Source organism: Myotis myotis, unplaced genomic scaffold (assembly GCF_014108235.1).
Source record: "Myotis myotis isolate mMyoMyo1 unplaced genomic scaffold, mMyoMyo1.p scaffold_m19_p_8, whole genome shotgun sequence".
Lineage (NCBI taxonomy): Eukaryota > Metazoa > Chordata > Mammalia > Chiroptera > Vespertilionidae > Myotis > Myotis myotis.
This window is the reverse complement of record NW_023416390.1, coordinates 83672117-83699452: the sequence shown is the minus strand read 5'-3', so window position 1 is coordinate 83699452 and position 27336 is coordinate 83672117. Positions and strand designations below refer to the sequence as shown.

The following is a 27336-nucleotide window of genomic DNA, read 5'->3' as shown; positions in this document are numbered from 1 at the left end:
AAAATCCATTACTTTTCTAACTCAGATTTACAAAATAAAGTCAATGCTGTGACCTGCCAAGAGGACATAAAAACTTGACCCTTTCAAAAGATAGTAGTCGAAGAGAAAATGTTGATGTCATGGCTTGTTCTTCGTTCTTAACTGGAGTTGAGTCTTTCATAGTCTTCTGTAAATGGTGGTAGTTTGGCAACATTTTCATCAGGAAATCCAGCTGCAGGGCCTGGGGCTGTGGTTGCTCAGTCTGCACCTGACAAAGGCAGTCTACGGCATAGACCACTGTATTCTCAGGGATGACTTCACATGTATTTAGCTTGCAACAAGCCCCAATAATGCAACCACTTATCAATATTATGTTTTTGCCTATATATGCTTTTGATTCAATATCATTATTATCTCCTATTTTCAAGGCTTGGGAATAACAGCCAATTTCTTAGGTTTGGGTTCTGTATTTGTGTTAGGAGTGATATTATCAGGGTTGACTTTATTTTGTAAACTTGAGCTAGAAAAGTGATGGAGTTTCATTGTAACTGCCCTCTATAATTTATATTAAATGTTTATTTTCCTTTTCTGATAGTTCATAGATTTTCTTTTCTTTTGTTGTATAAAATGTTGTCCACAAATCTTAGTTATACAAAAGCCTGCCCTTAATAAGAAAGGCATATTTACATCCTGCCATATACTACACTAAATAAAAATGTTGATGACAGAACAAAACAAAAAGAAAGCACTCCAAATATAACAATGTTAAAAGATGTTTACTACTTACTTTTGTTGCAAAAAAGATGTAATATATCTATATACTTATCAAAATTTCAAATCAATTTTACTTTTGCCATATCTTTTCATATTTTCTAGGTGATTTGAAAATAATTTAAGAACCCCAAAATGACATCATTCAATTACTGTAAAACTAAACTTAATTTCCTTTCATCATATCCTAGTAAAATCAACCATACATCTTAATTTTATTAAATTAATCTTCATTACTATATTCTATGACTTAACACAAGAAAAAAAGACTCTTAACCAAGAATATAATTATGTATTTAATACACCTTGCTTTTAACAGCAATTTTCAAAGTAAACACATCATAGACCTTATAACTTATTAAAGATTTATAGTGCTTACAAAGTTGATTCTAAAAATATACTTTTTTGTTCTAAATGAATAACATTATCTGGAAGACAGAATAATAAATTATAGTAGTATGTTAACCACCACTATAGTTAAGATTGTTTACATTTATTCAATATCAAATCCTCTTAGGATTTTAACACTTTCAGCCTTAAAATGTAAAAAGCACATTAAAGTTTGGCATACAAGATCTCAGTCTGACAGCAATGGTTTTATATCCAAATTTTTAAATTTCTAGTTAACATGTCAAAAGAGCATGGGCACATGCACATACATATACATACACACATATATATTCTCTCTCTCACTCAGTTCAGCACATACGCACACACACAAACACAAACACAGAGTAAGCAGAAGATTTCATTCATCCTTGTGTATCAAAAAATTGCCATCAATTTCAAAACTGAAAATTGAGGGAAAAGTTAACTAAAAATATATTCAAGCCATATTTAAATGACTCTAGTTGTGTTAAAAAAAAAAATACACAAAATTGTTATCAAGATTTCTAACATGCATGATATGCCATCTCAATACATTCTTAAACAGATTTGAACTATTCACTAATGGGCATATGAATAGATAGGAAATTATGTGCCCAGGCATTCCCCAGATGGCATTCCTCTGACAATGACCCAGCACAACCAAAGTGGTTTAATTTATACAGCCCAATAGATTTTGGAACCCAAGGACAGAACCCAATAGAATTAGAAACTTCATTTAGATCTGTTTGGGATTTTTTAGGTGTTCCATGTACAAAAGCAGAAGGATTCTATATTGCGAATAACAGTTAATATTACTCAACACTTTGTGGCACTGCAGAAGGTCATTTTGTATTTCTAAAACATACATTTATTCTAGGTAAATTCCCCAATGGTCATTACTTTTATTTATATATATTTACTCTTTTAGGTTTAGAGAAAAAACAATTTAATGCTGATAGCCTTTTCTGCTCATCACTTTTACCTCCAGTAAAATCTGCCAAAACAGAAAATTACTCTTTGGACTCTCTCCAGTAATGCAGGTTTGAAAATGTTCTATGGAAGTTCATCTTCATTATATATTAAAACATCCAAAGTTCTCTGAAACAACATTAAAATATAGGGTTGGGCAAAAGTAGGTTTATAGTTGTGAGTATGCGAAACAGTTTATTCTTGTATTATTATTTATTAATTATTGTATTATTTTCCATATGAACAACTGTAAAACTACTTTTGCCCCAATGTGTAGAAAGTAACTACACATTAGAGCACCCATAACTCATACTGCTGTAATTAGAAAAATAAACAGGAACAACAGTAAACAAAAGAGAATATACCAGTTTTCCATTTCTTTTTTTGGCTTTCCTCTTATTTTATTACGCTAAGTTTATAACTGTTCAAAGCATTCTTATACTCTGCATGACAGTAAGAGAATATTTTGGCACATCAACATTGTGATACAATATACAGTATGTTTAAAAAATTAATTTAAAAATTTCATCTATTAATCGACATTTTTAATGTAGTGCATATATATCTTACAGTTAAGTCAAATACACAAGGTTTGTAGCTGATTTACAGAGGAAGCAATCACAGATTGCAGGAATATATGTGTGCGTATATATACATATATATATATATATATATATACACACACACATATACATATATATATGTGTGTGTGTATATATATATATAATAATCACAGTAAAAACTGCATACTGGCAATTTTACAATCCGTAGTTTCATTGGTATATCTATCATGTACATGCCCTTTTCATCTTGTTTCTCTATACAAAAAATATATTTTTGCCTTCTTCATTCCTGATGAGATTTTTCTGCGATCACTTTACATTCATACTGCAAAATTGAAAAGGTTAAAAGATTAACATATAAAGGTTTATTTTGAAAAGCAATTTAAACTTAAAAGATCTAAAAATTAATTCTTTATTAATCTATGCACATTTTATTACTCAAAGAATCTCAGAGTTAGACAACTATTAGGATTAAATGACAAATGTGATAGGAGGGAAAACTTCACATTCTAGAAGTGGAGGCATAGACAAAAGCAGAGGAAAGATGAGGTTTTTGTATTACAAGCAAATAATGACAGTATATGATTCAGATGAGTCCTAGAATATGAAAGAAAGCAAAATAGGTTTCTTTGAGTGCTCAGTAAGGTGAATCAGCAAAGGGAAGGTCATGAACTTAAGGACAGGACTGACACTTTTGACAGTGAATTAAGGTAATATTTTTTTCAAATCACTTTACAATTTAAAGGAAAAAATCTATTACATTAGCAAAAGCTTCTAGTCAAAACAATATTTTAAAAGTACAACTATAAACATGTACCCACAATTCAAAATAAAGGAAACCAATGCACTTAGAATAATTGGGTAGATTATCAAAAAGACAGCATCACAAACCACTCGATTCTCCTACTGATTAAAGTGGCAACCATTTGGTGAAACTGGTATGGCCTGTGAATGTTACTCCCGGACCCTTGCCACCTATAACTGGGGTTATCAACAATGTCCCTTCCTTCTCAACTAAAATGATCAATCATCTTGATTTGCTGAAGCTAATTCTAATTTATGTCATTGTAGCAATGTGGTTATTAATAGAACCTCCTTTCACTGTTAAAATTGTTCCTTTTTGAAAAGTAAACCTACAAATTAATTTACAAAAAGGGTGGAAGATAAATCAAATCACCCTATCCATAACACAGTTTAGCTTTCCTATCCATGGTTGCTTCAACTTTTAATATACTTGTGATTAAATTCTTCCAAATGATTTATTTCAATGGAATCGCAGAGAGAAATCAAAGAATGCTGTCTTCACAAATTGCTTTCCCTTAAAAAAGGACTGTCATTTGGAGAAAACTTGTCTTACATCTCAATAACACAAAAGTGATTAAATAAGCATCAGCTTACCATTGCCAGTTGTCGACCAATATTTCCCATTGTTATGCCTCCAGCAAAAAATATACATGGTAACCAAGAGCGAACATAGAGAAAATCTGGAGAAGTATATCTAGAATAACAGAAATGTTTTTAACGGTACAATACTTATTTAAATCATTACAATAGAAATAAGTTGCTCTTCAGATTAACGTGTCTAACCCAATTTTAAAATCTCAATCTGAATTCAGCTATCATTTATCTATTTTAGCAAACAAGCACCAAAAAGAATACTTACTGATAAACACCATTATAGACTAGCAGTTGAGTGACCAAGGTTGCCAAGAAAGCAATTCCTACTCCAAGGCCAAAACCAGTTCGAGATCTATCAAAAGTCCACCACAGTCCAATGGAGAGTGCAGCCAGTGTGAGAGACAACTGTATGTTGTTATCAAAGTCCACTTTCTGAGGTCAGTGTTAAAGAGTCATCTTAAAACTTATAACCAAATAATATCATCTGTTCATTTTTCTAAAATCAGACATGCTACTATTAAAAGGGGAATTAATTGCTTATTCTACAGTGCATTCAGACACAGAGGGCATGATATTTCAATAGATACTACCAACCTGTAATTCCTAAGAAAACAAAGACAAAACACTTTATATACGTTCCCAATTATAAGATTGGACCCATTATATGAAAACTGCTTTCTTTGCTAAAAATGTTAACGGGTGGACTCAGAACACAGGATTTACTACAGAAACACACTTTTAATAAAAAGAAAACCAATATTACCTCTCAAACAGGTTGAGAGTTAGTTGAGAATCATACAGGAACTCGAAAATAGAAGAGCTGACAGCTATTTAACAGGGTGCACATTCTCTATATGATTTACTGGCAGACACATTTTATAATAATGCAGTTCAGAAACAAGAGTACCAAGGACACAGTATCCCTTTCTATTATGTCAACTGTTCTAGTTTTAATTTGTTGAGGATAAAGCCTTGAAGCGAATATTATCTTGCAACCTGCCAAGCTATTTTGGTGCCTGGGACATTCTGGCATAGGACAGTTAGCACAAACGATATTTTATTTCCATCACCTACTTAAGCGTCAATTCACAAATGTGCAGCCCTTTTCTATTCTAAAATCTCTGAGCAAAACGCAGCTTTATACATTCAATTTTCCCATTTCTTTGCTAAAGGATTACACTAAAGGAATTAATTTCAAGTATTATTAAAAGGACGTTATCTATGTCCCAAAGGCCACATCTTGGCTCTATATTCCAGCTCCCCGGGGGAGACTACCTATCTCCGCCAAACTGGCCATGCTGCAACTGGAGAGAAGAAGCAGAAGTTCAAAAGAGGGATCTGAAACCATTTCCTACTTCCTTTAACACCCTGCTATTCACCCCTCCACACACCCCCACCCAACAGCTGGTACCCTGAGCACAGTGTGCTTACCTCTCAGCTGTCAGGGGCCTCTCCTTCGAGGTCACTTCCTGCTGAGGCTAGATTTATCAAGAAACCTCCAGGTTACCAGTATGCTTTCTGAAAAAGTTTTGTTTATTCTTTAGCAGACATAATGCATCAAACTCCATGAAGAAAGCTTGTGAGCTCTGATTTCTCTATGCAAAAACATTCTTGTAAAGAGTAGATTTTGACATTGAGTTCTGTCTTGCTAACTAAATTAACTTCATTAAGAACCAAGCAAAATAAGGAGGCTTCTTTGGTAAACAGGTAAAATATCAACCTTAAAAACAGTACCATGAGATTTTATGAAGTCAAATTAATTTAAGTCTATGCTATAAATATGTAAACACTTTATGTTTGGATTAAAGGAGGTCCAGCTAAGACTGCCATACTTAAGTATTTGATTGAGAAAGAAAAGAAAGACCAAAGTAAAGAATTTAAATTAGATATATAAACATTTTTAAATTCTAGGAAAAGGCTATTTAAATTTTTCAACTTAAAAGAGTTGAACTGTCTGAGATGAAAAGGTCTAGTCCACTGCATAGAGAGCATTTACACACTGGTGGAGCTCCTGACAGGAGAATGAACATTCCCCAGACTGGAATCAGGATCTCTGGGATCTGGTCTCAGCTGTAACCCAGCCTTACAGTATGGAAGGCTTGGCAAAGCACCTAACCTCGCTAGCTTTCATCTGTATTATCTTAATAAAGAAAATGTGGAACTAGGTGATTTCTAAGTTTTTTTCTAGTACAATATTCCATGAGTCTATCTTTTTAAGTCCTCCTAATCATTAGGTTTGTTTGTTATAAAATGCTAAATATCAAAAATTTTCCCCAAACTAAAAATGTTGGGAAACTTTTTAATACAAAAGGAAATGGAAAAACCAACATAATAACAGCCACTGAGAGCCTTCCAAATCCACAGATCTCCAAGGGCCAGCATGCTGGGAACAGAACAGCAGATGTGATGTGTTTTTAGCATAGAGGACCCTGCTCTTTTCTTGGTTCCTCTTCCCAAGCTTCTCCAAAACACAATACTTTCTGTAAAAGGCACAGCAATCTAGCTGCCACATGACCCACCTTCTCTCCAGCCAACTACCAGCCCTGAGCCCAATGCAGTTACAAGAGGAAATGGTGGGCAGCCTGAGTCACACTTCCTGCTCTTCCCAATACCACAGACTCCACCACAACCATTCTGTAAGCAACATCTCCTAGAAGAGGGAAGACTGAACTAGCATTCCCCAGATCCTCTTTTACAAAGGAAAGTTGGGGTAGGGAGAAGAAGTAGGGAGGATGACAGAATGAAAGCCTTATGAGGGCAAAAACTTTTGCTCTGGGGGTAGACATTTTTTTCTGAGAGGTAGAAGGGAAGAAGGGAAATAGAAGCTATTTGTCCTTCTAGCTAGGACACTATAAAAAATGATCATTAATCACTAAATAAAATGTCAGAATTCTTAAATGATCAAACTGTAAAAATATGTCCCTGGCCTGGCTGGATGGCTCAACTGGTTGGAGTGTCATCCCATACACCAAAAGGTTGCAGGTTCAATTCCAGTCAGGTCACAAACCTAGGTTGTGGGCTTGATCCTTGGTCCAGGCATGCATGGGAGACAGCCAATCGATGTTTCTCTCTCACATTGAGGTTCCTCGCTCTCTCTCTCTCTCCCCCTTCCTCTCTCTTTAAATCAATAAACATATCCTCAGGTGAGGACTAAGAAAAGAAAAACACACACACACACACACACACACACACCTTAGGGAAAAAAGTTCTTTTTGACCATGGTCTAAGCTGGATATTTCTATTATGCCACCTTTAAGAACATTTATGTGGTTTGCTGGTGTTGATCAAAACCAATAAATAACAGTCTTTTTTTTAAATTATAGGTTCTTGAAATTAAAAACAAAACAAAACAAAAAAACCAGCACCTGAAGCCACCACAAGTCTTTACTGCCAAACCTTAAATGATAAAAGAGGAAAGGAATCTTTTGAAAATTTACTTGTTTCAATCCTAGATTTACCAAAGCTATATGTAAATAATTTAGTAACCTAACTTAAGAAAAACATGTAAATGTTTTAAACATGCAAATTTTCTAAGTTATATGGAAAGAATGGGATTTAAACGAAAGGCTAAATCCCACACATATAGATGCTACTGTGATGTTTTGACAATACGAAGCACATTCTTTTTATGACTCAGTGGGCATATCACCATTTGACAACAGTGAAGTTGCAAGGGGCCCTTAACCTTTGGTTTGTCGGGAGCTGCTTTGTTATTATGCATTTCATTACAGCAAAAAGGATACAGCGCTGGCATGATTTATACCGACAAAGACGGCTACGCACCGCATTACACTGGACCACTCTCTTTTAAATTTATGGGGTTCTCCTAGATGCCTGTCAATGCAGGGGTATAATAACCCAATCACAGCTGCAGAAAAAAAAAGAGAAAAAATTATGTTATCTCCAATGGGATACTGGCGAAACTTAAGCTAAGAGTCACTACAACCACCATAAGGATTTGAAAGATTCTTTTACAAAGCTCTTCAAGTTACTTAGTGTCAATTGCTGATATTTTAAACTTACCTCCCCAAAGAAAAATAAATGAGAACACCACTGAAGCATTATAAATGATTGCAACGGTATACTAAATTATAATAGACAAAACACTACTTCAGGCTATGATTCACAATTTAGCAGAATGGACTAGATGACTCATGCTACTTTTCTAATACTAATGTCTCTGAGACTTGACAGCATCAAATCAGCTGGCAGCTAAGCAATGTTCTCTCTAAGCTATATTACCATGAAACATTCTATTAAATGCCACAAATCTACACAGAAGGTAGGAACTAACCACGTACAACGAGCTCGCCATACACACAATATTCTGATGGCTATGGCTCACCTGTTCCATAGACCACCTTTGCCCCTCCAGCTTCTTGTCTCAGTCTCCTGCATCTAGCCCTTGATCTGACACTCCCTTCCACCCTGACCCTCTAATGAGATTCTAGGTCGTATTGTCAAAGCAGAATAACTCACAATAGAAATCTACATATAAGACTCATTCTGCACATAAGAAAAATGAAGGAAACATGGTCTATAAGAATTACATATTTTTGGTAAAATTTGTAATTTAAATTCATTACTAAAATATAAGATATCATTTCAGTACACGTCTTCTATAAAGACATCCTTGACTGCTAACTGTATAATTAGTTATAAATAAATATATGTAAAATGTCCATAATTGAGTATCAAAATACTGTCACACAATTTTTAACTTACTTGTCAAACCTCAATTTTTTATTTATTTAGTTGAAGATTTGAAATGCTTAGTCATTTAAAAAAAGACTTTTTAATGAACCCAAACTTTCTTTAACAAGTTATAAGGAAAATGTATTTCCACCTATTAAAGTTAGCAAAGCAAAACTGCTAGCTATTTCCTGTTAATCTTCCTAAAAACAGGATGCTTATGCTCACTAGGAAACAAAGACACAACTGTCACATCAGTTGAAAAGCATGTTTAAAATGTCTCATACTACCTATGGCTTAGCATGAAACTGTTGTACCAAAATCTGAGTCCCCGAGGGTCAGAAGCTCTCCCTGGCCTGATGTTGGCTACCTATACCACACAAAAGATGCATTTGATCTTCAAGGAAAATGGAAATCAATTAGTATCAAAACTCACAGGCCAGAAGAGCAGTGGAGCAGCATAAAGAAGAGGCTGCAATAATGTATGCATTTTCTAACCCACAAAACACCTGAAGATGCTCTTTTGAGTTAGACCTTTGCTAAATATAGATGGTTCATAGACCATCAACAGATTAGCAACAAACTTCAGTAATTCAGAGGTGCAAAAACTGCTAGTAAATTTAAAAGTTTTACATTATAACTGGTCCTTGAATAATGTCACTTCATTCACTGTCATTTCACTATAACATTATAGGAGCTTAAACTCTTGTTTATATCAATTAGCCTATAATAGACCGAGTTTTGTTGTCTGTCATTTCAATTAAAGTTGCAGAACCTATGAGGACTTCAAGTGAGAACTTACTGTATATTCCTATTTAAAAGGCCAGGCTCTAAAATCCTATAAAATTAACTGACAGCATTTTCAAATTTCTACAAAGTTAAAATGGCAACAAGCATGCCTAAGAGTTGAAATGTATCTAATTGAGTATCACCTTTTTTTTTTCCTTAAGGGGTCATGAAACTAACAGCTCGGATGTCAATTCTCACTCTCGTTCTTGCTCTTTCTCCTCCCTCTGCCTATTGCTAAGTAAAATCAACTAAGATTAGGCATTCCAAGTCAATTTTCCTCAGCAGCTGATGCCATAGGTAAAGAATTATCACATAGAGAAGACCAATATGTATGCAAAGATACAAATAAGTAAACAGACTATATTTTTATGCATGTGATGTCAGACTCACAAGTGAGAGAGAACTAAGGAGAGAGAGCAAAAACACAAAAGGAATTTAAACCACCATGCTGCCAACCTTGGGATCTGGCAGTAAAAATCAAATCCATTGAGTATGCATGGTTTTCCATTGCTCACTGAGAGGGAAAATTCAAGGAAGCTTGGCACTTCCCATTACATATCTTCTTTCTTCCCTTTAAATAAAGGCACGGCAGAGTCTGATAGCGATGTCTACAGCACAGTGAAGCTCACTGCGTAAGAGCTCAGCAAAGGTAGGTCTGGTCTTCTTATCCTCTTTCTCCACTTTATTTCAACAAGAAAGACTATTTTATAAGTAGTCCTGTGTAAAATCATAGGCAAACAAGTCCTGGTAAACCAGATGGTTCTCTGATGCAAAACCATATTTCTTGGGATAGCGGCATACCTCATTGTATTGCACTTTGCTTTATTGAGCTTTGCAGATTTATTTTTCCAATTGAAGGTAAGGCACTCCACCAGCAAAAAGATTACAACTCACTGCAAGTAATGATGATGGTTAGCATTTTTTAGCAATAAAGTATTTTTAATTAAGGTATGTATATTGTCATTTTAGATATAATGCTGTTATACACTTAATAGACTAATGTATAATGTAAACATAATTTTTATATGGACTGGGAAACTCCAAAATTGATGTAACTTGCTTTATTGCAATATTTGCTTTATTTTGGTAATTTGGAACCAAACCTGCAAATCTCCAATGTATGTCTATACATTTATTTCCCAGTGACTAGTAATAGCCTATCAAGACTATAAACAAAAAGAGTTTGTAAAACACCAATATTATCATCACTTTTACATGGTAAGGTGTTTAATGCATTGATACACTAAAAGGAATCGCTAAATCAAACATTTTTCAAAGAAAAGGGGCTAAAAAAACAAAACCACTGAATGAGATATACTTTCATGGAAAAGTATTATAGAATAAGCAATGTTTTCATGCAACAAAAAAGCTCCTACACTGTTTCTGGTTCTTTGTATTTGCTGGGGATTTAAAAATAAAAAAAATAAAAAGAGGAGAACCAAGATGGCAGTGTAGATAAACACCTGTGCTCTCTGTCTCCCACAACCACATCAAAATTACAACTAAAATACAGTACAACTATCACTCAGAACTGCCTGAAACATGGCTGAATGGAAGTCCTGCAACTAGAGAAGTGAAGAAAGCACATTGAGACTGGTAGGAGGGGCAGAGGCACAGAATAGGTTGGTCTGACACCCAAATGTGGAGTTTTTTAATCAGGAGGGATATCTCAAAGGCCTCCCATGAGAAGCAGGGGGTCCCAGTCACAAACCAGACCCATCCCAGGGTTTAAGAGCTGGGAAGAGAAGTCCCCATAATTTTGAGCTATAAAAACCAGCGGGGATTATGGCTGAGTGACATGGAGGCTGCTGGATTCACAGCTGTTCCTCTTAAAGGGCCCACACATAAACCTACACGGTCTCGCTTCCTCTGAGCTCCAGTGCCAGGTGGCGGCATTGGGGGGGAATCCAGGGACATCTGGGGAAGAACTAGACTGTCTGATGTAGGGGCAGGAATTCAGGGGTGGCTTTCTCCCAGACAGGGGTGCTTACAGGGATCATTGTTCCTGTGCTGGGACCTCCCTGTTGCAGAGCTGACTGGCAGCCATATCTGAGTTTCCATCAGTATGACCCACACTGTTCCATCTGCCCTGGTGATTCCCTGAGATGCTGCCCTGTCCAATTTACAGCCCCACCCAAGCTGTTTGCAGCTGCTTTTCCATATGAATGGCCTGACCTAGCTCAAGCTTCAGACTTTGCTAAAATCTCTTAAACAAGCAGCAGCTGGAGTCAACGTGTCCCAAACCAATCAATAAAAGGCCCAATACTTGGCTCCAGCACCAGCCTGCCTTGCGTCACAGCTGAGCATCATCTGGGCACTTTCTAGCCCAATACAAGTAGCACCCATCTGTAGAGCTCTCTGTAGCTCCTGGTGGGTGGCCCCAGGTATTGGCTGGCTTTGCAACTCCCAGGAGGCCCCTGAGCCAGTGCACCCAGTGGACAGCTTCAGATCATACCAGATTACAACTCTACACATTCACAAGTGACACACTCAAGGGGCAGACTAGTGAGCACCCAAGCCATACTGAAGCAAGTTCTGCTCCACAGGGAGTGTCTCCTGCACAGCAACTTGGCCTGAGATCAATTCCTCCCAGTGAGCCAACAGCAATCAAGGCTCAACTACAACAAGACTTTGCACACAGCCCACACAAGGGCACAGCTAGAGTGCCTAACTCAGGTGACTGGGGAGACTGAGCCACTGGGCCCTATAGGACACCTAATACACAAGGCCTCTCTACCAATTCCAGAAGACATAACTGCTCTACCTAATATACAGAAATAAATACCGGAAAGCAGCCAAAATGTGGAGACAAAGAAACACGTTACAAATGAAAGAAATGAAAGCAAGCAAACTACTGAATACAAAGTTCAAAACAATGGTTAAAAGGTTACTCAAGGATCTTAATGAGAGCTTCAAGGGACTTAATGAGAGCTTCAAGGGAATTAATGAGCACATCAAGGGACTTAGTGAGACTTTCAAGGATCTTAGTGAGAATGTCAAAGACATGAAAAAGAACGAAACAGAAATTAAGCATACATTAACTAAAATAAAGAATTCTTTCATAGGAATTCAACAGTAGAAATGAGGGTTCTGAAAAGCAAATCAACAATTTGGAATAAGAAGAAGAAAAAAAACCATCCAATCAGAAGTGGAAAAAAAGAGAATCCAAAAATATGAAGATAATGTAAGGAGCCTCTGGGACAACTTCAAGCTTAACAACATTCTTATTATGGGGGTGCCAGAAGGAAAAGACAGAGAGAGCAAGATATTAAAAACCTATTTGAAGAAATAATGACCGAAAATTTCCTCTGCCTGGTGAAAGAAATAGACTTACAAGTCCAGGAAGTGCAGAGAGTCCCAAACAAGAGAAACCCAAAGAGGCCCATACCAGCACATATCATAATTAAATTGCCAAAAGTTAAAGACAAAGAGAGAGAATCTTAAAAGCAGCAAGAGAAAAGCAGTTTATTACCTACAAGGAAGTGCCCATACAATTGTCAGCTGATTTCTCAACAGAAACTTTGCAAGTAAGAAGAGAGTGGCAAGAAATACTCAAAGTGATGAATAGCAAGGACCTACAACCAAGCTTACTCTACCCAGTAATGCTATAATTTAGAATTGAAAGTCAGATAAAGAGCTTCACAGACAAGAAAAAACTAAAGGAGTTCATCACCATCAAACCAGTATTACATGAAATGTTGAAAAGTATTCTCTAAGAAGAGGAAAAAGAATAAGGAGAAAAAGATAAAAACAATATGAACAATAAAATAGTAATAAATACATATCTCTCAACAATTGAATCTAAAAATCAAAATAAACAAACAAGAAATCTAATGAACAAAATAAACTGATGAATAAGTAGAATCAGCATGGAAACATGGAACAGCCTGAGGAATCTCAGAGGGAAGGGGGGTGGGAGGGCAGGAAGAGAGTAAGCAAAGATCTTATATGCATATATGCATTAGCTAAGAATACAGACAATAGGGTAGTAAAGGCCTGGGGCCAGGCAAGAACTGGCTGGAGGAGGGGCAATGGGGGGATAAGGGGGACATCTGTAATATGCTCAACAATAAAGATTTTAAATTTAAATAAAAAAAGAGTATCATATGACCGCATTCCCAAAGTGACCAAAGCAACAATTAAATACTGTAATGTGTTTAGGGATAGCACTGATAGGGCCAGTGAGGTCTCAGTCTTCTCCTGGCATGTCCTGAGGGGTGGAGAGGTGTCAGGAAAGCTTCACAGAAGAGGTGATCCTTGAGGTTGGAGCATTTGGCAGGTAAATGATGTGAAAAGAGCTTTCTAACCAAAGCATTTGGGAACAGAAAACACCAGTATCACCTGGAAACTGTCGGGGTTAGGCAGAAAGGGAGCTCAGCATCCAGAAAGGCTCTGAGGAAGGTAAAAGTAGGCAAGGGCCATATCATAGAGACTTTACCCTGCAGATACAGGGAACCAGAAAAATAATGCCATCACATCTGCATCAGGGAGGGAGGCTGAAGGATGGTACAAAATTAGAGGCAGAAAAAGAAAAGACCTGAAAATGCCAAGCAGAGTGGTTGAGGGCTTTGCCCAAAAAAGAGACAGAGGAAAGATGTAAAACTTGGAAACTGGATGTGAGAGTTAAGAGAGAGAGAGGCAGGAGACTTGCGGGGCTCTCCAGAAATTGGGTAACTAACTGCATGGCTAAACAGGAAAGATTTGTTTTTTCTTTTTAAATTAGACATTAGTTTCATAAGTATGAACACAATCTGGTAACTTGTGATTTTTGAGTCAACTTCTCTACTTACTTTACCCACATAATTATAGTTGTCTTTTTTTCTATTTATTATTCAGAAAGATTCCTTTATTATGGTCCTCAATAATGTTGAAGAGTTTTCTAACTCCAATTCTAATGCACTACACATAAAGAAGTTAATCAACTCGAAACACTAATCATTAAACTAAAAATAGAGAAGCAATTTACCAGAGTTCTCTACTAGTTGGCCCTCCAGAAGCCCTAGTAGCAAATTCTCAGTCCTATGTGTTACACAGAGAGGTAGAAATAACCAAGGACTCTTCTGCTCACATGTAGAGAATGGGGATGCAGAGACCCTCAGTGTGTGAATACTAGTTGGACAGGGAAATCAAAGGACAATAATCAGTTTTTCTGATTTAAGATGGTGGGAGCCTAGAGAGCTTTGAAAATGCATACCAACTGATACACAGAATACATGCATGCTACATACACACGCAGAGTCATACACGTGATATTTCTTACATCATTTATTTTTCTATAATATTTTCCTTGAAATTGGGGGTGGGAGGAGGCAGCAATTATGCAAGACATCCATTTTTGGCAAATTCTCCAAATCTGATATCTTACCCAACAAAACCAGTAGCAGAGGTGACTGAAATCTAGATTTCCTAATGCCTCTACTTTCTTTTGTCTGGGTGCCTCATAGAATGCACTGCTTTCAGAAGAAACAATTAAGCAAGAAATGCAAATCCCCAAATGAAAAGGTGTGATGTTGAGTTTGTAAGTGTGAGAAACCTAGTGGCTGGGAAAAGGAAGGAAAGCAGGGACAAAGTGAATGAAATGTAGTATTAACATTTAGAATTTCCTTCCTACTAGTAAGTGTGAGTTTGTGGCAGAAGTGCCCCCACCACCCTGTTCTCCATAACAGAGGTACAATAAAACCTTAGTTAAGTTCTCCTGACCAAGCCCAGAAGGTGCAACACATGCAAGTGTATTCCATTCAAGCGTCCCACTTATGAGGCTGGAGGCTTTGAAAAAGGCACCCTGAGTAGAGGAGGCCTGGGACACTGACCTAGCTGCACCAGTCACTGGCTCTGGAACCCTGGGTCCCTTAATATCCTCTTATCATTCAGCTTCCTCATCCCCCAAAACAGGCACAATGCTCCCAAAGGTGACCTGCTGGTCCTTGGGGTGGAAGCATGTGCCTGGCACATTAGTAGACATTCAGTAACTATTTCCCTCCTCTGACTTTCCCCTCGTCTATTCCTAAAAGTCATGTTCTTCCAAGTCACCAAAAGCTTCTATTGGTGGCCAGAAGGTAGTTACATGATGGTAGAAAATAACAACGAACTAGTAAAAGTTGTTAGGAACACTTTTTCTCTTTTCAGAATTTTTACATGATACAACAGAGAATGAAATATAATTTATGCTGTCTTATCTTTGTTTGGACTATTTCACCTATTCTCTCAGAATAATAACAACCCTATGGAAACTAAGAACCATCACCTTTACAACTTCTCTTTTGATGTGAATGTTATAATAGTGAGACATCAATAAATACAGCACACTGAAGCCTCATCATGACAACACCCTTCCACTCATGTGATAGAATTATGTAACTGTCTAATTAGTTTCACCAGGACATTCAAAATGCCTTATACCTAACTTCTTACCCTTCAACCTCCAGTTCTGGATGTAAGTCAAGAAGTATCTATATTATACTGTAAAGTATTCATGTATATTAAGTATGTGACACCAAGCAGACATTCAAAAAAAGCAATTTTCTCCCTCATCAGAATTCCCTTCTACTACACAATTATGGCTTCCATGACCTTATTATATAAAATATTATTAATCTATTAGAATTCATCATTAGAAAAAGCTAAACAGCTACTCATTATGACAGATCAGCGTCATCAATAAGGCTTCTGAAATGCTCCACTTTATCCATATACACTGTCCACCAAACAAAACATACAATATGAAGCTTTTAACTTGAACAAAACTATTCTGTCAGGTTTTTATCTATTTCAAAAAGAAGACCATAACACACCTGTAAGACCACACCCTTCAAACCAAACAGTGGTGATCATCATCAAAATAACCTAAAATAAGACTTACATGAGATGGGTTGAAGATAGGAAAAAAATTAAGAGACTGAAAGCCTCATCCCTAAAGGAATCAGGTTTTTAGGATTACATTTTTGAAAGACATGGAACAGATAGAAATCAGACCCAAAAGAGTACATGCTCTATGATTCCTTTTACATTACATTTTATAACAGGCAAAAATAACCTAGTCATGGAAACATCAGTGGAAGCCTGAGGCTGGGGCTGGGAAGTGGACTGCAAGAGGGCACAAGAGAATTTGTGGGGAACGGCAATGTTCTATAACTGGACTGTGGTGGTAGTTACATGAATGCATCCATTTGTCTAAACCCACCAAATTGTTCATTTAAAATAGGTACATTTATAATATTTAAATTATACCTCAATAAAGTTAAATTTTTTTTTTTAAATCCACACTCATTCACCCCATTTTCTTCCTAAGCATTACAGAAATAACCTGCACATACCTGAAGCTGTGCCACAGCACGGTGGTACCCACCATGCTGAAGAAAAGATGCTTGCAATCACATCAGGTGGGAAAAGGGTCACGTTTCTCTGAATCTGAAGTAAATTTAACACTAATGCCAGAAATACTCCAATAAAAAACAGCACTACTCCTCGAATCATCAAATTTACACTCCAGCTAGTTACAGATGAGATGTAAGGACCGCGCTTTTTGGGCCCAGGTGACTCTGTCTCTCCTTCTGCCATGGTTTCATAAGTTCAGTAGGCCAGCAGAAAAAAAAAAAAAAGGCTTCCCAGCTGAAACGACTCGTCTGTGAATCAAAGCAGATTGGCGTTTCAACAGAACCGCATCTTGCCCTGAAATAGGACCGACCAGAAATCCTGCAAGAGACAAAAAAAAAAAAAATTAGTATGGGTCTAATAAATGATTATATAATTGTCCTGATTTCAATAGTAATTAATGTAAAAGGACAAACAATGAAATAACAATCTGATATATTTATTTAAATTAGTTACTTACTGAATAAAAAAAGGTTTAAAAAACATTTTTATATGAATTATGTAATTTTTAAAAAGTGCAATACTTAACACTTAACTAGGATAGAATATGTGACCTAAGAGATTTAAAATTAAAATAATAGTAAGAACAGTTTGCTCCACATCAGAGAAATGGTTATATGGGATACTTCCATTAGAATCTGGAAGATCAAATCTGTTTCTCCTACATAAATATTTATACTTTACAGAAAATACACTAATTTATACTTTACAAAAAATTAACACACTCTGACTGAAAATCAATAAAATGTGACTTGTTCATGAGGACAATCTTCAGTGGGGAACAAAATGACATGTTGTAAAGTCTAATGCTTATATATTTGAATTTCTGCACAAAAGTGTCTTAAAAAAAGCAGACCACCATTCAGTCACCTACACACACACACACACACACACACCAAGCACAGAAACTAGACTTGACCCTTCCCTCCAGAGCCACAGCTGTGCCCCACCCCTGCCTGGGCCCAATCCACCTTTCCTGCAAGCATGGGAGCTTTGGCAAGAAAGCTGGAGTAGAAGCAGAAGAAAGGAAACTAAGAAAATGAAGAATGACCTAGTCAGGGGTGGGCAAACTTTTTGACTCGAGGGCCACAATGGGTTCTTAACCTGGACCGGAGGGCCGGAACAAAAGCATGGATGGAGTGTTTGTGTGAACTAATATAAATTCGAAGTAAACATCATTACATAAAAGGGTACGGTCTTTTTTTTTTTTTTAGTTTTATTCATTTCAAATAGGCCGCATCGGCCCGTGGGCCGTAGTTTGCCCACGGCTGACCTAGATTCTAATGAGTTTTACCCATATAGATCCTGACTCCTAAAACCTAGATCTTTGCAAGTACAATCGGTGTATTTGTTCACTCTAACCAAAGTTATCTTTCCTTTATATTTAAGATAACACTTAAGGCTTTCTATGAGCTGCTCTAAGCACCTGACACATGATCACTCATATAACTCACACAGTAACCTAAAAGGTAAGTGCAATTATTATATCCATTTTACAGGTGAGGCAAAAAAGAGGTTAAGTGACTTAACCAAGTTTATACCCCTAATAAGAGGGTGAGCTGGGATTCAAATCCATGGTGTCTGGCTCCAAAACCCTCATTCTAACCATGGTGCTCAGCTTCCCAAAGTGTTGCATATTCTTCTGTGTTTTCTATGACTATAACTGTATTTTTTAAATGGGAAAATACTATACAATTTTTATTAACTTACTTTTATCCCATCCAACAATATAGCATATCTTGGGCATGATCAGAAGTCAGCACATAAATGATGTTTCCTTTGAGTCTCAAAGCAGTTTATTTAAAAGGTTAGGATGACACTTACAGTAGCTACCTTTTAATAATAGGTATAGCTGCTTCATGGATTATAAACTTTTTATATAGGTCTTATTCACTATTAAGTCTCCAGTGTGTCTATGTACCCAGAACGGTGCCTGCCCAGCCCACAGTGGGAGCCCTACATATGCATATTTGGTTAATGAAACTGGGTTAACTATTTTTGTTTATTTGTTTGTTTATCTTTACCTGAGGATATTTTTTTCCATTGATTTTTGGAGACAGTGGAAGGGAGAGGGAGAGACAGAGAGAGAGAAACATCAATGTGAGAGAGACACAACGACTGGTTGCCTCCCGCACCGGTTGCCCTGACTGAGGCCAGGGATTGAGCATACAACTGAGGTGCGTCCCCTTGAGCAGAACCGAACCTGTGACCCTTTAGTCTGTGGGCCAATGCTCTAACCACGGAGATAAGCCACTTAGGGCTGGATTAACTCTTTTTAAATCAAACTACACTGGGTTAAACAGGCCTTTTGAAAGACAACTAAGCCCTAACCGGTTTTGCTCAGTGGATAGAGCATCGGCCTGTGGACTGAAAGATCCCAGGTTCGATTCCGGTCAAGGGCATGTACCTTGGTTGCGGGCACATCCCCAGTAGGAGGTGTGCAGGAGGCAGCTGATCTACGTTTCTCTTTCATTGATATTTCTAACTCTCTATCCTTCTCCCTTCCTCTCTGTAAAAATTCAATAAAATATATTTTTTTAAAAAAAGAAAAGGCAACTGAGCATGTAATCATAATTTAAACTATATTTCCTCTGAGCTTCCAAGTTCCAACTTACCTTACAAATGAGCTTTGGAATAAAACCCATGTGTAAATTGAGGGGAAGGATACTGACTCTAGAAATAATCAGCATGAAAATGAGAATATTCGTAAGTACCAGCAACTTTCACAGCTTACCAGTGTCATATGATAAACACAGAGAACAGACTTTTTTTATTGAGCCTCTGCCACACCCAAAGCTCTGTGCCCAACACTCAAGGGGGGAATTCTGTCCTCAAGCTAATCCTCACAACCTACTTAGTCTATAGCATAACTAAGTTCTACAGCTTAGAGGACTAGGGAAAACAGTACATGTTACAGCTGATTCATGGGAAAAAAGACTCTAAACACCAGTTGAAATTGCCCAGAAACATCTCCTGACTTGGTTTTGCAGACTATTCCTTGAGTAGTATGCAGCATGTCGGCACACCATGTGTTCTAGTCACTTAGCAAGGTGTTCAGTAGCTACAGAATTCTTCTTCACCTTCATCTTCATCATCATCACCATGACTACTGATATAGCACCCATTTATGGAGGGCCTACTCCATGACAGACATACAGTAACTCTAATCTTCAAAATAATCGTAAAGGTAGGTGTTATCATCCTCATTTTACAAATGAAGATATTAAGTCAAAGAGATTTAGCAACTTGCTTATGGTCACCTGACCTACAATATTAGAACTGGAATTTTTCCTTACATCTGACTGATTCCAAAACCCCTTCTCTTTCCTCTAAACCTTGAGTCCCATTCCAGCCTAACTCCTCAGGCTTCTCTTTTGGCATCTGGATCTACAGACGAGGATGACTGAAAAGATGGGTTTGAGGCAGATAGTAAAAAGCTAGGAAAATTCCTTGGCAAGTGGGATGGGGAAACTGAGACATGGCTGACTCAAACCAGCCTCATCCAGCACCCTAACCCACCTGTGTCCTTCTCCCTTACACGACCACTCCCTTACGCATTACGCCCTCAGGATAATGAAATTCTGACCAGTCTCAATAATCTCAGAAGCAACGCCTTGGATCTGTTGACCACGTAAACAGAGTTTTGGTCAAACTAGAGATAATATCTAGGCCTCAGTTTTTTTCAGCTACAGGCCCAGAAAAGCAGCAAAACAGATGAAGCAACGCAAAGACTGACATTTGGACCAGATGCAATGACTAATGAACCCTTATCCTAGCACTGACCCTAGAGACCAGGATCCTGAAAGGACACACCTGGAAAGCTGATAAATATTCTACTGAGATCCTCCCCGGAGAGCTCCCCTAAAATGCCCACCTTTAGAAAACAGACGCAAACCCTTAAGACAAAGGACCCAGTATGCTCTCTCTTTGGAGCATGTCTGAGCCTGCCCCCTCTTTTCCCTCAGGTATGTACCTTTGCTTTCTTCCTCCTAAGCACCAAGGCCTTTCTTTTGCCTCTATAAGTTGTTTCCTGAGTCCGTACAACCCAGCTAGCTCACTTCTTCTACCTCTGGGACTTTCTAAATAAACTTCCTATGCTAGAGCTCTTGGCTCTGAATTCTTTCTTTGACAAACTCAAGCTGCTGCTCACAGGTAAACATTAGAAAACAATCTCAACGATAATATATTCTCAAGGTACCAATGCCAACATAAGTGGGAGACTATATAATAATACAAAGACCAGGAGAATAAGTGTACAAACACCTTGAAATTTTATTTAAATGTACTAGATCGAAGAGTAAAACAAATGTTTTTTAAAAAAATCATGTTGCCAACTTAACATACTGCACTACCAACAGCTGACTCTTCACTCCATAAACTTCCAGTAGACACAGCAAAGCCCCACTTTTGCTGTTAAAACAGCTACTAGAGGACAAAGAATATTCAGTGGATTCTTGAACAATGGGGGACAGAGGGGGTAAAGGGTGCTGATGCCCTTGCAGTTGAAAATCTGTAATTTCTGCCCCTGCCCTGAAAACTTAACTAAATTGGCTCTCAGTATCTTCGAGCGCTGCCCACAGATACCAAAATCCACAGGTGTTCAAGCTCCTGATACAAAACAGCATAGAACAATGCATACAGCTCGTCCCCACATCTGTGGATTCCCAACCACGGATTGGAAATTCACGGCAGGCTGAATTCATGGATACAAAAGCAGAAGTACCAAGGGCCAATTGTATTTATTGGGGGGTTGGAGGGAAATCGGCATGTAAGTGGGCCCATGCAGTTCAAACCCATGTTGTTCAAGGTTGAACAGTACATATATTTTTAGTAATACAAACTGCTCTAGTAAATCATTTTATGTTCGTGCATTTTTTTCCAAAAGGGAATGAATGGCAAAGAATATTTTATGTACAATAAATAATGTTTTTAAGAGAGCAAAATAACTAGTTTTAACACAAATTTCAGTTGTGATAGGCCCCATCTCACAATCACTCACCAGGGGTTGTCAAAGAGTTTAGGCATTTGGGGCTGGACAATTCCTTGCTGTGTGGACCTGACCTAAGCACTGCAAAAACACTTCCCTGGCTCATGCCCACTAAACACCACTATATGCTCTCTCCCCAATTTGAGACAATTAAAAATGTCCCTATACATTTCCATATGCCCCAAGAAAGGCAATGCTCTCTGCTGAGAGCCACTGATTGCTGGAGACTCTTTCCTCATTCTATTTCAAGGCTGCCTCGACTTTCTAAACGGTTTGTGTTATTCTACCACAGCTGTTTATTCAACTTTTCCTGTAGTGCTGGTTTATAGCTTCCTATTTCACCCCAAAAGTTTTCTTTAAAAATAACATGACATTTGTTTGATGTTTATTTGAGTGAGTTTTTTAAGCTAATTTTTACAAGTCCAAAAATCTAACTTTGTGACTACAAAATAATACAATAGTACGTAATTACTATAGGCAAAAATAAAAGTTAAAGTGCTTTAGAGTCACAATATCCTAAAATTTAAGAAATGAAAGGGAAATTGGAGATCATCTCTTGCAAGGGATATGTGAGCCTAATGCAAAAAGACGGAGGAGGAGGAAGGAGGAAGGAGAAAGGAGGAAGGAGGAGGAGGAAAGAGGACAAGGAGGAGGAGGAGGAGGAGGAGGAGGAGGAGGAGGAGGAGGAGGAGGAGGAGGAGGAGGAGGAGGAGGGAGGAGGAGGAGGAGGAGGAGGAGGAGGAGAAAAGTTGTGCATATGTGTATTTTCTAGAAAGAAAGTTCCACAACTTATATCAAGTACTCAAAATGTCCATGAACCAAAAAAAGTTAAGAGGCAGTGATCTAACTTTTCTCTCATTTTACTGGAGAAGCAAATGACACCCAATGTGGGCAAGTAAAGTGACAAGATCAAGACTGTTCCACTGGATCTTGCTACCATAAACATGTAAATTGAACTCCTGGAAATAGCCAGACTCTTCAAAGAAATAAGAAATTCCACTAGACCATTCATTCCCTACTGTGGAACACTTAAATTACTAAAAAGGAATGTTGTTTATAATATTAACCACACATAGAGGAATAGTTGTTTTAAAGTGAAAGCTCATGTAATAAGTATTCCCTAATTTGTTTGTTTTAAAGTTTGGTTTTCTGATTATGTGTTGAAATTATTTTCTTAAAACAAAGAGTACCTACACCTTTAAATATTACTCTTATATCAATGATAAATTTGATTCTCCAAAATTAAAAAGTAATCTATATTTGAAAAATTTAGGTCACTCAAGAAATAATTTGCTGACCAGGCAAAAAGTCTCTGGTACAAAAGTACCCTTTAGAGAATAATAACTCAACAGATCCTCAACAATAATAACCTTGGTAAATAGGCAAGATATCTCCATTTTATAAAATAACATAGGCTAAGTAACTTTCTGAGATCCTAAGACTATTACCAAAAAGCACTAGTACTGGCCCCAAGCACTCTGACTCCATGTCCAGAGCACTTCCCATTTCACTCCATGTCCTCCACCTACAAACATCGTACAAAAACAGTTAAGTGCCACGTAAGAAACACTTTTTAGAGTTACGTTGATAAACTACTGTTAATACCAAAATAAACTTTTTATTTCAATAACTGACAAAGAAAAAACTCCCACTGGACATGAAAAATTCTACCTTGAACAACACGATGCAAATAGTTTGGATAGATAAATAACAAATCATCAAAACTGAAAAGACACATGACTACCTGTTAGTGGATTAATATTATTCTAGATGAATAAAAGAGGGTTAGAAGTGATCCTGGGCTTTGTGAATGAAGATCAAAGCTGATATTTGCTACTGAAACAATTTCGGGCAACAGGCCACTGAAAACACACCCACAAACAAAATCTCCTAGTGAGCTTAAGAACCATTTGCATTCTCACAATTACAACAACCCCTAAAACCACACAAGGCCATTCATCTTCCAAGGAGGCAGTATATTTGCTGCCTCCAATGAACCTGTCCCTTCAGGTGCTTAGGTCACATAGGCTAATAAATAATAAAACTAAGTTACTACCTCTCATCTTTTTTATTCATCTGCTCTCTTAATTACAAATGCATTCTCAACACAGAATAAGCATTAGCATTAGGAAAAACACACTTAAATCAATGAAAAAGTTTAACCCTCCTTACATATAAGCACACACATGTGGGTCATAAGCTAAAGATTTCCAGGAAGAAACACATTTGCCTTGAAGTCACTGAAACTCACCTTTCCTCTCAACATCAAAACCCGAACACAGAAACTATTAAGCAAGCAGCATTCACATCCCATTACTGCTTTTAAATGTCAAATCTCGGGCTCTAAAAAGGTTGTCGAATAATGTTCTAAGAACAATAAAAACAAGCTGTCTTTAAACTACTGAATTACCTTTTATCCTGTCCTTTTCAGCCCACCATATGGAAAAGCAACAGTTGTCCGTTTAAAAAGAACCAACCTGTTCCCCAAATGTACACGATGCACAGCTTGGTCACTTCGTATCAGATATCTACTGGGAACTCAAAGCACACTACAGCACAACATGTCCAGAGAAAGAATGAAGGTGGAACTGGAAAGAACACCTGGCTAATTGTTTTCTTCTGTGGGAGCCCTATTAGCAGCCGCATTCTCTTCATTCATTTTCACAAAGTGGTTCGCTATCAAGGCCAAACCCAAACGTTGGAGCGCCCGGTCTAGCCACTGCCCGGCTGCCTCCACTCCCCCTGCACCCGGGCCTGGGGACTCTCTTCCCTGCAATCCTCGGCGGCACTGCAACCCGCATCCCGGCCAGCACAGCCGCCAGGTCCCTCCATTCCTTTCTACCGCATTTCTGCACCCAGCCTGCAACACAGTAAGCTCTTCAAGGTACATTTTCCCGGACTACCTGGCTAAGACCACACTTCAATAACTTTTCCTCCCACGCTAGCTGGGCATGGGTCCTGGTCACCTTTTTAGCACCACCTCCCTGCCCCCCGTCATGCACACTCTTTTACTGTTCCTTTTCCGCATTGCCGATCGCCACGGACCAGCTCTTAAACCCCAGGGTGATAGTTCTCACCAACGACTTCTACGTCTTGACAAGAGTTCTCGGGCATACCCGCACACCACCTCCCAGGGTTTCCAATTCCAACCCAATGCCACAGTCCCACTCCTCAACCCAAACCAACACAGCTGTCTGTGGATTCTAAACTCACTGCCATAGCCACCTTTGGGGATCCACCACCCTCCCGAGCCTGAGTCTCCCCGGTTACCAGCCTCCCAAGTCCTGACAGCTCTATGCTGGACAGCTCGCCGACCTCCACCCCCATCAGACCTCCAGGGTCGCCTATCCCGCCGTCCTCCAGCCTTCTTTCCTCTCGAACCCTCTCCCACTGTCGGGGGAGCCTCGGCCTCTCAGATGACCTCTCCCCGACCCCGCCGTCCCGGTCCGGACCTCGCCGACCCTTCTTCAGGTGAGCGGAACCCCTCGCCCTTCAGGCCCCATCCGCAGTCCTGGCTCCCGCACTTGCCAGCAGGGTTCCTAGGATGCAAAATCACCAGCACTTCCTCTTCCCGAAGGCCACCCACTTCCTCAGACCACTTTCCTCAGCACCGAGGCACTGGCGCTTCGCAGGTGGACCCCAACTCACCCCCGCCTCCGCCATCTTCTGGGACGGCCCCGCCCCCCTCCACCTCTTCCTTTTCCCCTCCCACAACTCGACCTGAGCTCAACTGCGCCTGTGCGGCCGGCGCTGACGCGCCCAAAGATCGGGGCAGAAGAGCTTCCGGTGCTGACCGGCCTAGTTAGTAGACCCGCGAGCCGGGGCAAAAGGGCTTCCGGCCTTCCCGAAATTAGCGGCTGTTTGTAGGCGTGGACAGTCTAGGAGTGGGAGGGTGCCAGATCAGCTGTTGTTTGCTGACCAGGCGGTCAAGGGTTGTGACGAGTGCCCAGACCCTGCGGGCGGTGTGAGAGATTCGTGCGCTGACACACGCACACTCTCGCACACTCTTATGCAGGAGCAGCTATTCGTGCCCTTCTCCTCGCAGCTGAACCCGGAGGGCTCTGGAGCCAGGCCGCCGGCTTCTCCCGCCAAGGATGCTGACTCTGTACCTTTGTGCTTTTGCTGGGCTTTACTCATGACCTTTTTTCCTTCCCTACTGTCATCATTTCTTTTAGGAGAACACAATTGATATTTTTTTTTTCATCTCCATTCCACAACACTTTATGCGGTTTTCATTGATAATCATTCACCAGGTTCAGCCACCTAACACAGTGTTCATAGGAAGAGCTTGAGAGGTTTACAGCAAAGTAGAGAAAATGTAGAACCATAACAACTTATCAGAAGCAGTATTAAAATATGGGTGTGGTCAGATTACAGTGGTCTTGAGGAAAGTTTTCAATGAAATTTGGGCCTTGCTTAAGAGCTTTGCAGAGGATTGCCAATTGGTGAAATTCCTTTGTTGTTTTTTACTTTGGTAAATGATAAAGTGGATTTTTATGTTTCTGATCTTTTTTTATCGGTACATTTATTTATGAAAATTGAAGGAGAAGTTAAATTGCAACAAAATGCATCCAGGCAAGTATTTATATGACCTTTCTTGTTTTCTCTAATCTTTCCTAAAGCTCTTAAATTTATCTCTGTAGGTTTTTACACTATGAGTAAAATATATATATAGTATCTGGGCCGATTACATTGAATAGATTAGGAATTTTAAAAATAAAAGAAAAATCACCCAGAAAAGACAAAATGTCCTGACACCAAGACTCTCTATAAAGCAATCTGAGTCTTTTTCATCCCACTCATGTCTGTCTCCCTATCCTGGCTTTTCAAACACTTGGCAACTGCCTCAAGAAAAACCTTATGGAAAATTTTAGCCTCCATGGACGTTTATTTTAGTTTAAATATTTATTGATTGCAAGGAGGGACAAGAGCTAAAAAAGTAAGAACTATGTGGCACCGGTTCCCAAGTTTCTTAAACCCAGTGCAGTCATTCCTACTGCAGTATAAGGCAGAGTCCAAAATCATCAGGAGAAATACAAAGAGCTATTGTCCTCTTCTGGTTAGGTTTGAGGACAATTCTCATGCAAGATGTAGTCTTTCAGTAGACATTGAGGGTAAGTAAGCAGGAATAGGAGGAAGTGCATTCTGGTGGGAGCTCAAAGTTGGAAAAACAATGTGTGTAGACCCTGGGATTTGGAAGGATGTATGGTGAGACATGTGAGATCTGAATGTCAAGTTCATGAATTTGTACTAAATTTTTGTTATCATGAAAACATTAAAATCTCAAATTAATTGATTCCAGAAAATGAATTGACTAGGAACTTTGAGAAATCAGAACAATTTGGATTACTTTGAAGTTGGTGTGATATGGTCGCTAGAACACTGGTGAAGGATTCTTAAAACCTGGGGCTAGGACAGCAAGTGCATATTCATGTCCAATAAATTTGT

At 38.5% G+C, this 27336-nt stretch overlaps 1 protein-coding gene across 4 annotated transcripts; it reads right to left on the bottom strand.

The window, feature by feature from the left end:
- Positions 1 to 1227: 1227 nt before the first annotated feature.
- On the bottom strand, positions 1228 to 25584 carry INSIG2 (insulin induced gene 2). 4 transcript variants are annotated; one of them, XM_036319967.1, is made up of 6 exons: positions 25537 to 25584; positions 16844 to 17222; positions 7793 to 7917; positions 4315 to 4481; positions 4050 to 4149; positions 1228 to 2976 (listed from the first exon to the last, which is right to left on the bottom strand). In XM_036319967.1, exons 2-6 carry the CDS (start codon positions 17085 to 17087, stop codon positions 2935 to 2937), a joined length of 678 nt encoding a protein of 225 aa, XP_036175860.1. In that variant the 5' UTR covers positions 17088 to 17222; positions 25537 to 25584; the 3' UTR covers positions 1228 to 2934. The 4 variants fall into 4 exon arrangements, with proteins under 4 accessions (XP_036175860.1, XP_036175857.1, XP_036175859.1 ...); XM_036319964.1 differs by having other exon boundaries at positions 1228 to 2217; XM_036319966.1 differs by lacking the exon at positions 25537 to 25584 and adding an exon at positions 25341 to 25523 and having other exon boundaries at positions 1228 to 2217.
- Positions 25585 to 27336: the final 1752 nt, after the last annotated feature.

What these genes read in the sequence shown, in the direction of transcription:
- INSIG2 (XM_036319964.1), bottom strand. Translation starts at nt 17,087, where the DNA reads ATGGCAGAAGGAGAGACAGAGTCACCTGGGCCCAAAAAGCGCGGTCCT. An exon ending in GTGCTGTGGCACAGCTTCAG is followed by an intron (nt 7,918 to 16,843) that starts GTATGTGCAGGT and finishes TTTTTTCTGCAG; the next exon opens with CTGTGATTGGGTTATTATAC. An exon ending in GTCTATAATGGTGTTTATCA is followed by an intron (nt 4,150 to 4,314) that starts GTAAGTATTCTT and finishes CTGTTATTCTAG; the next exon opens with ATATACTTCTCCAGATTTTC.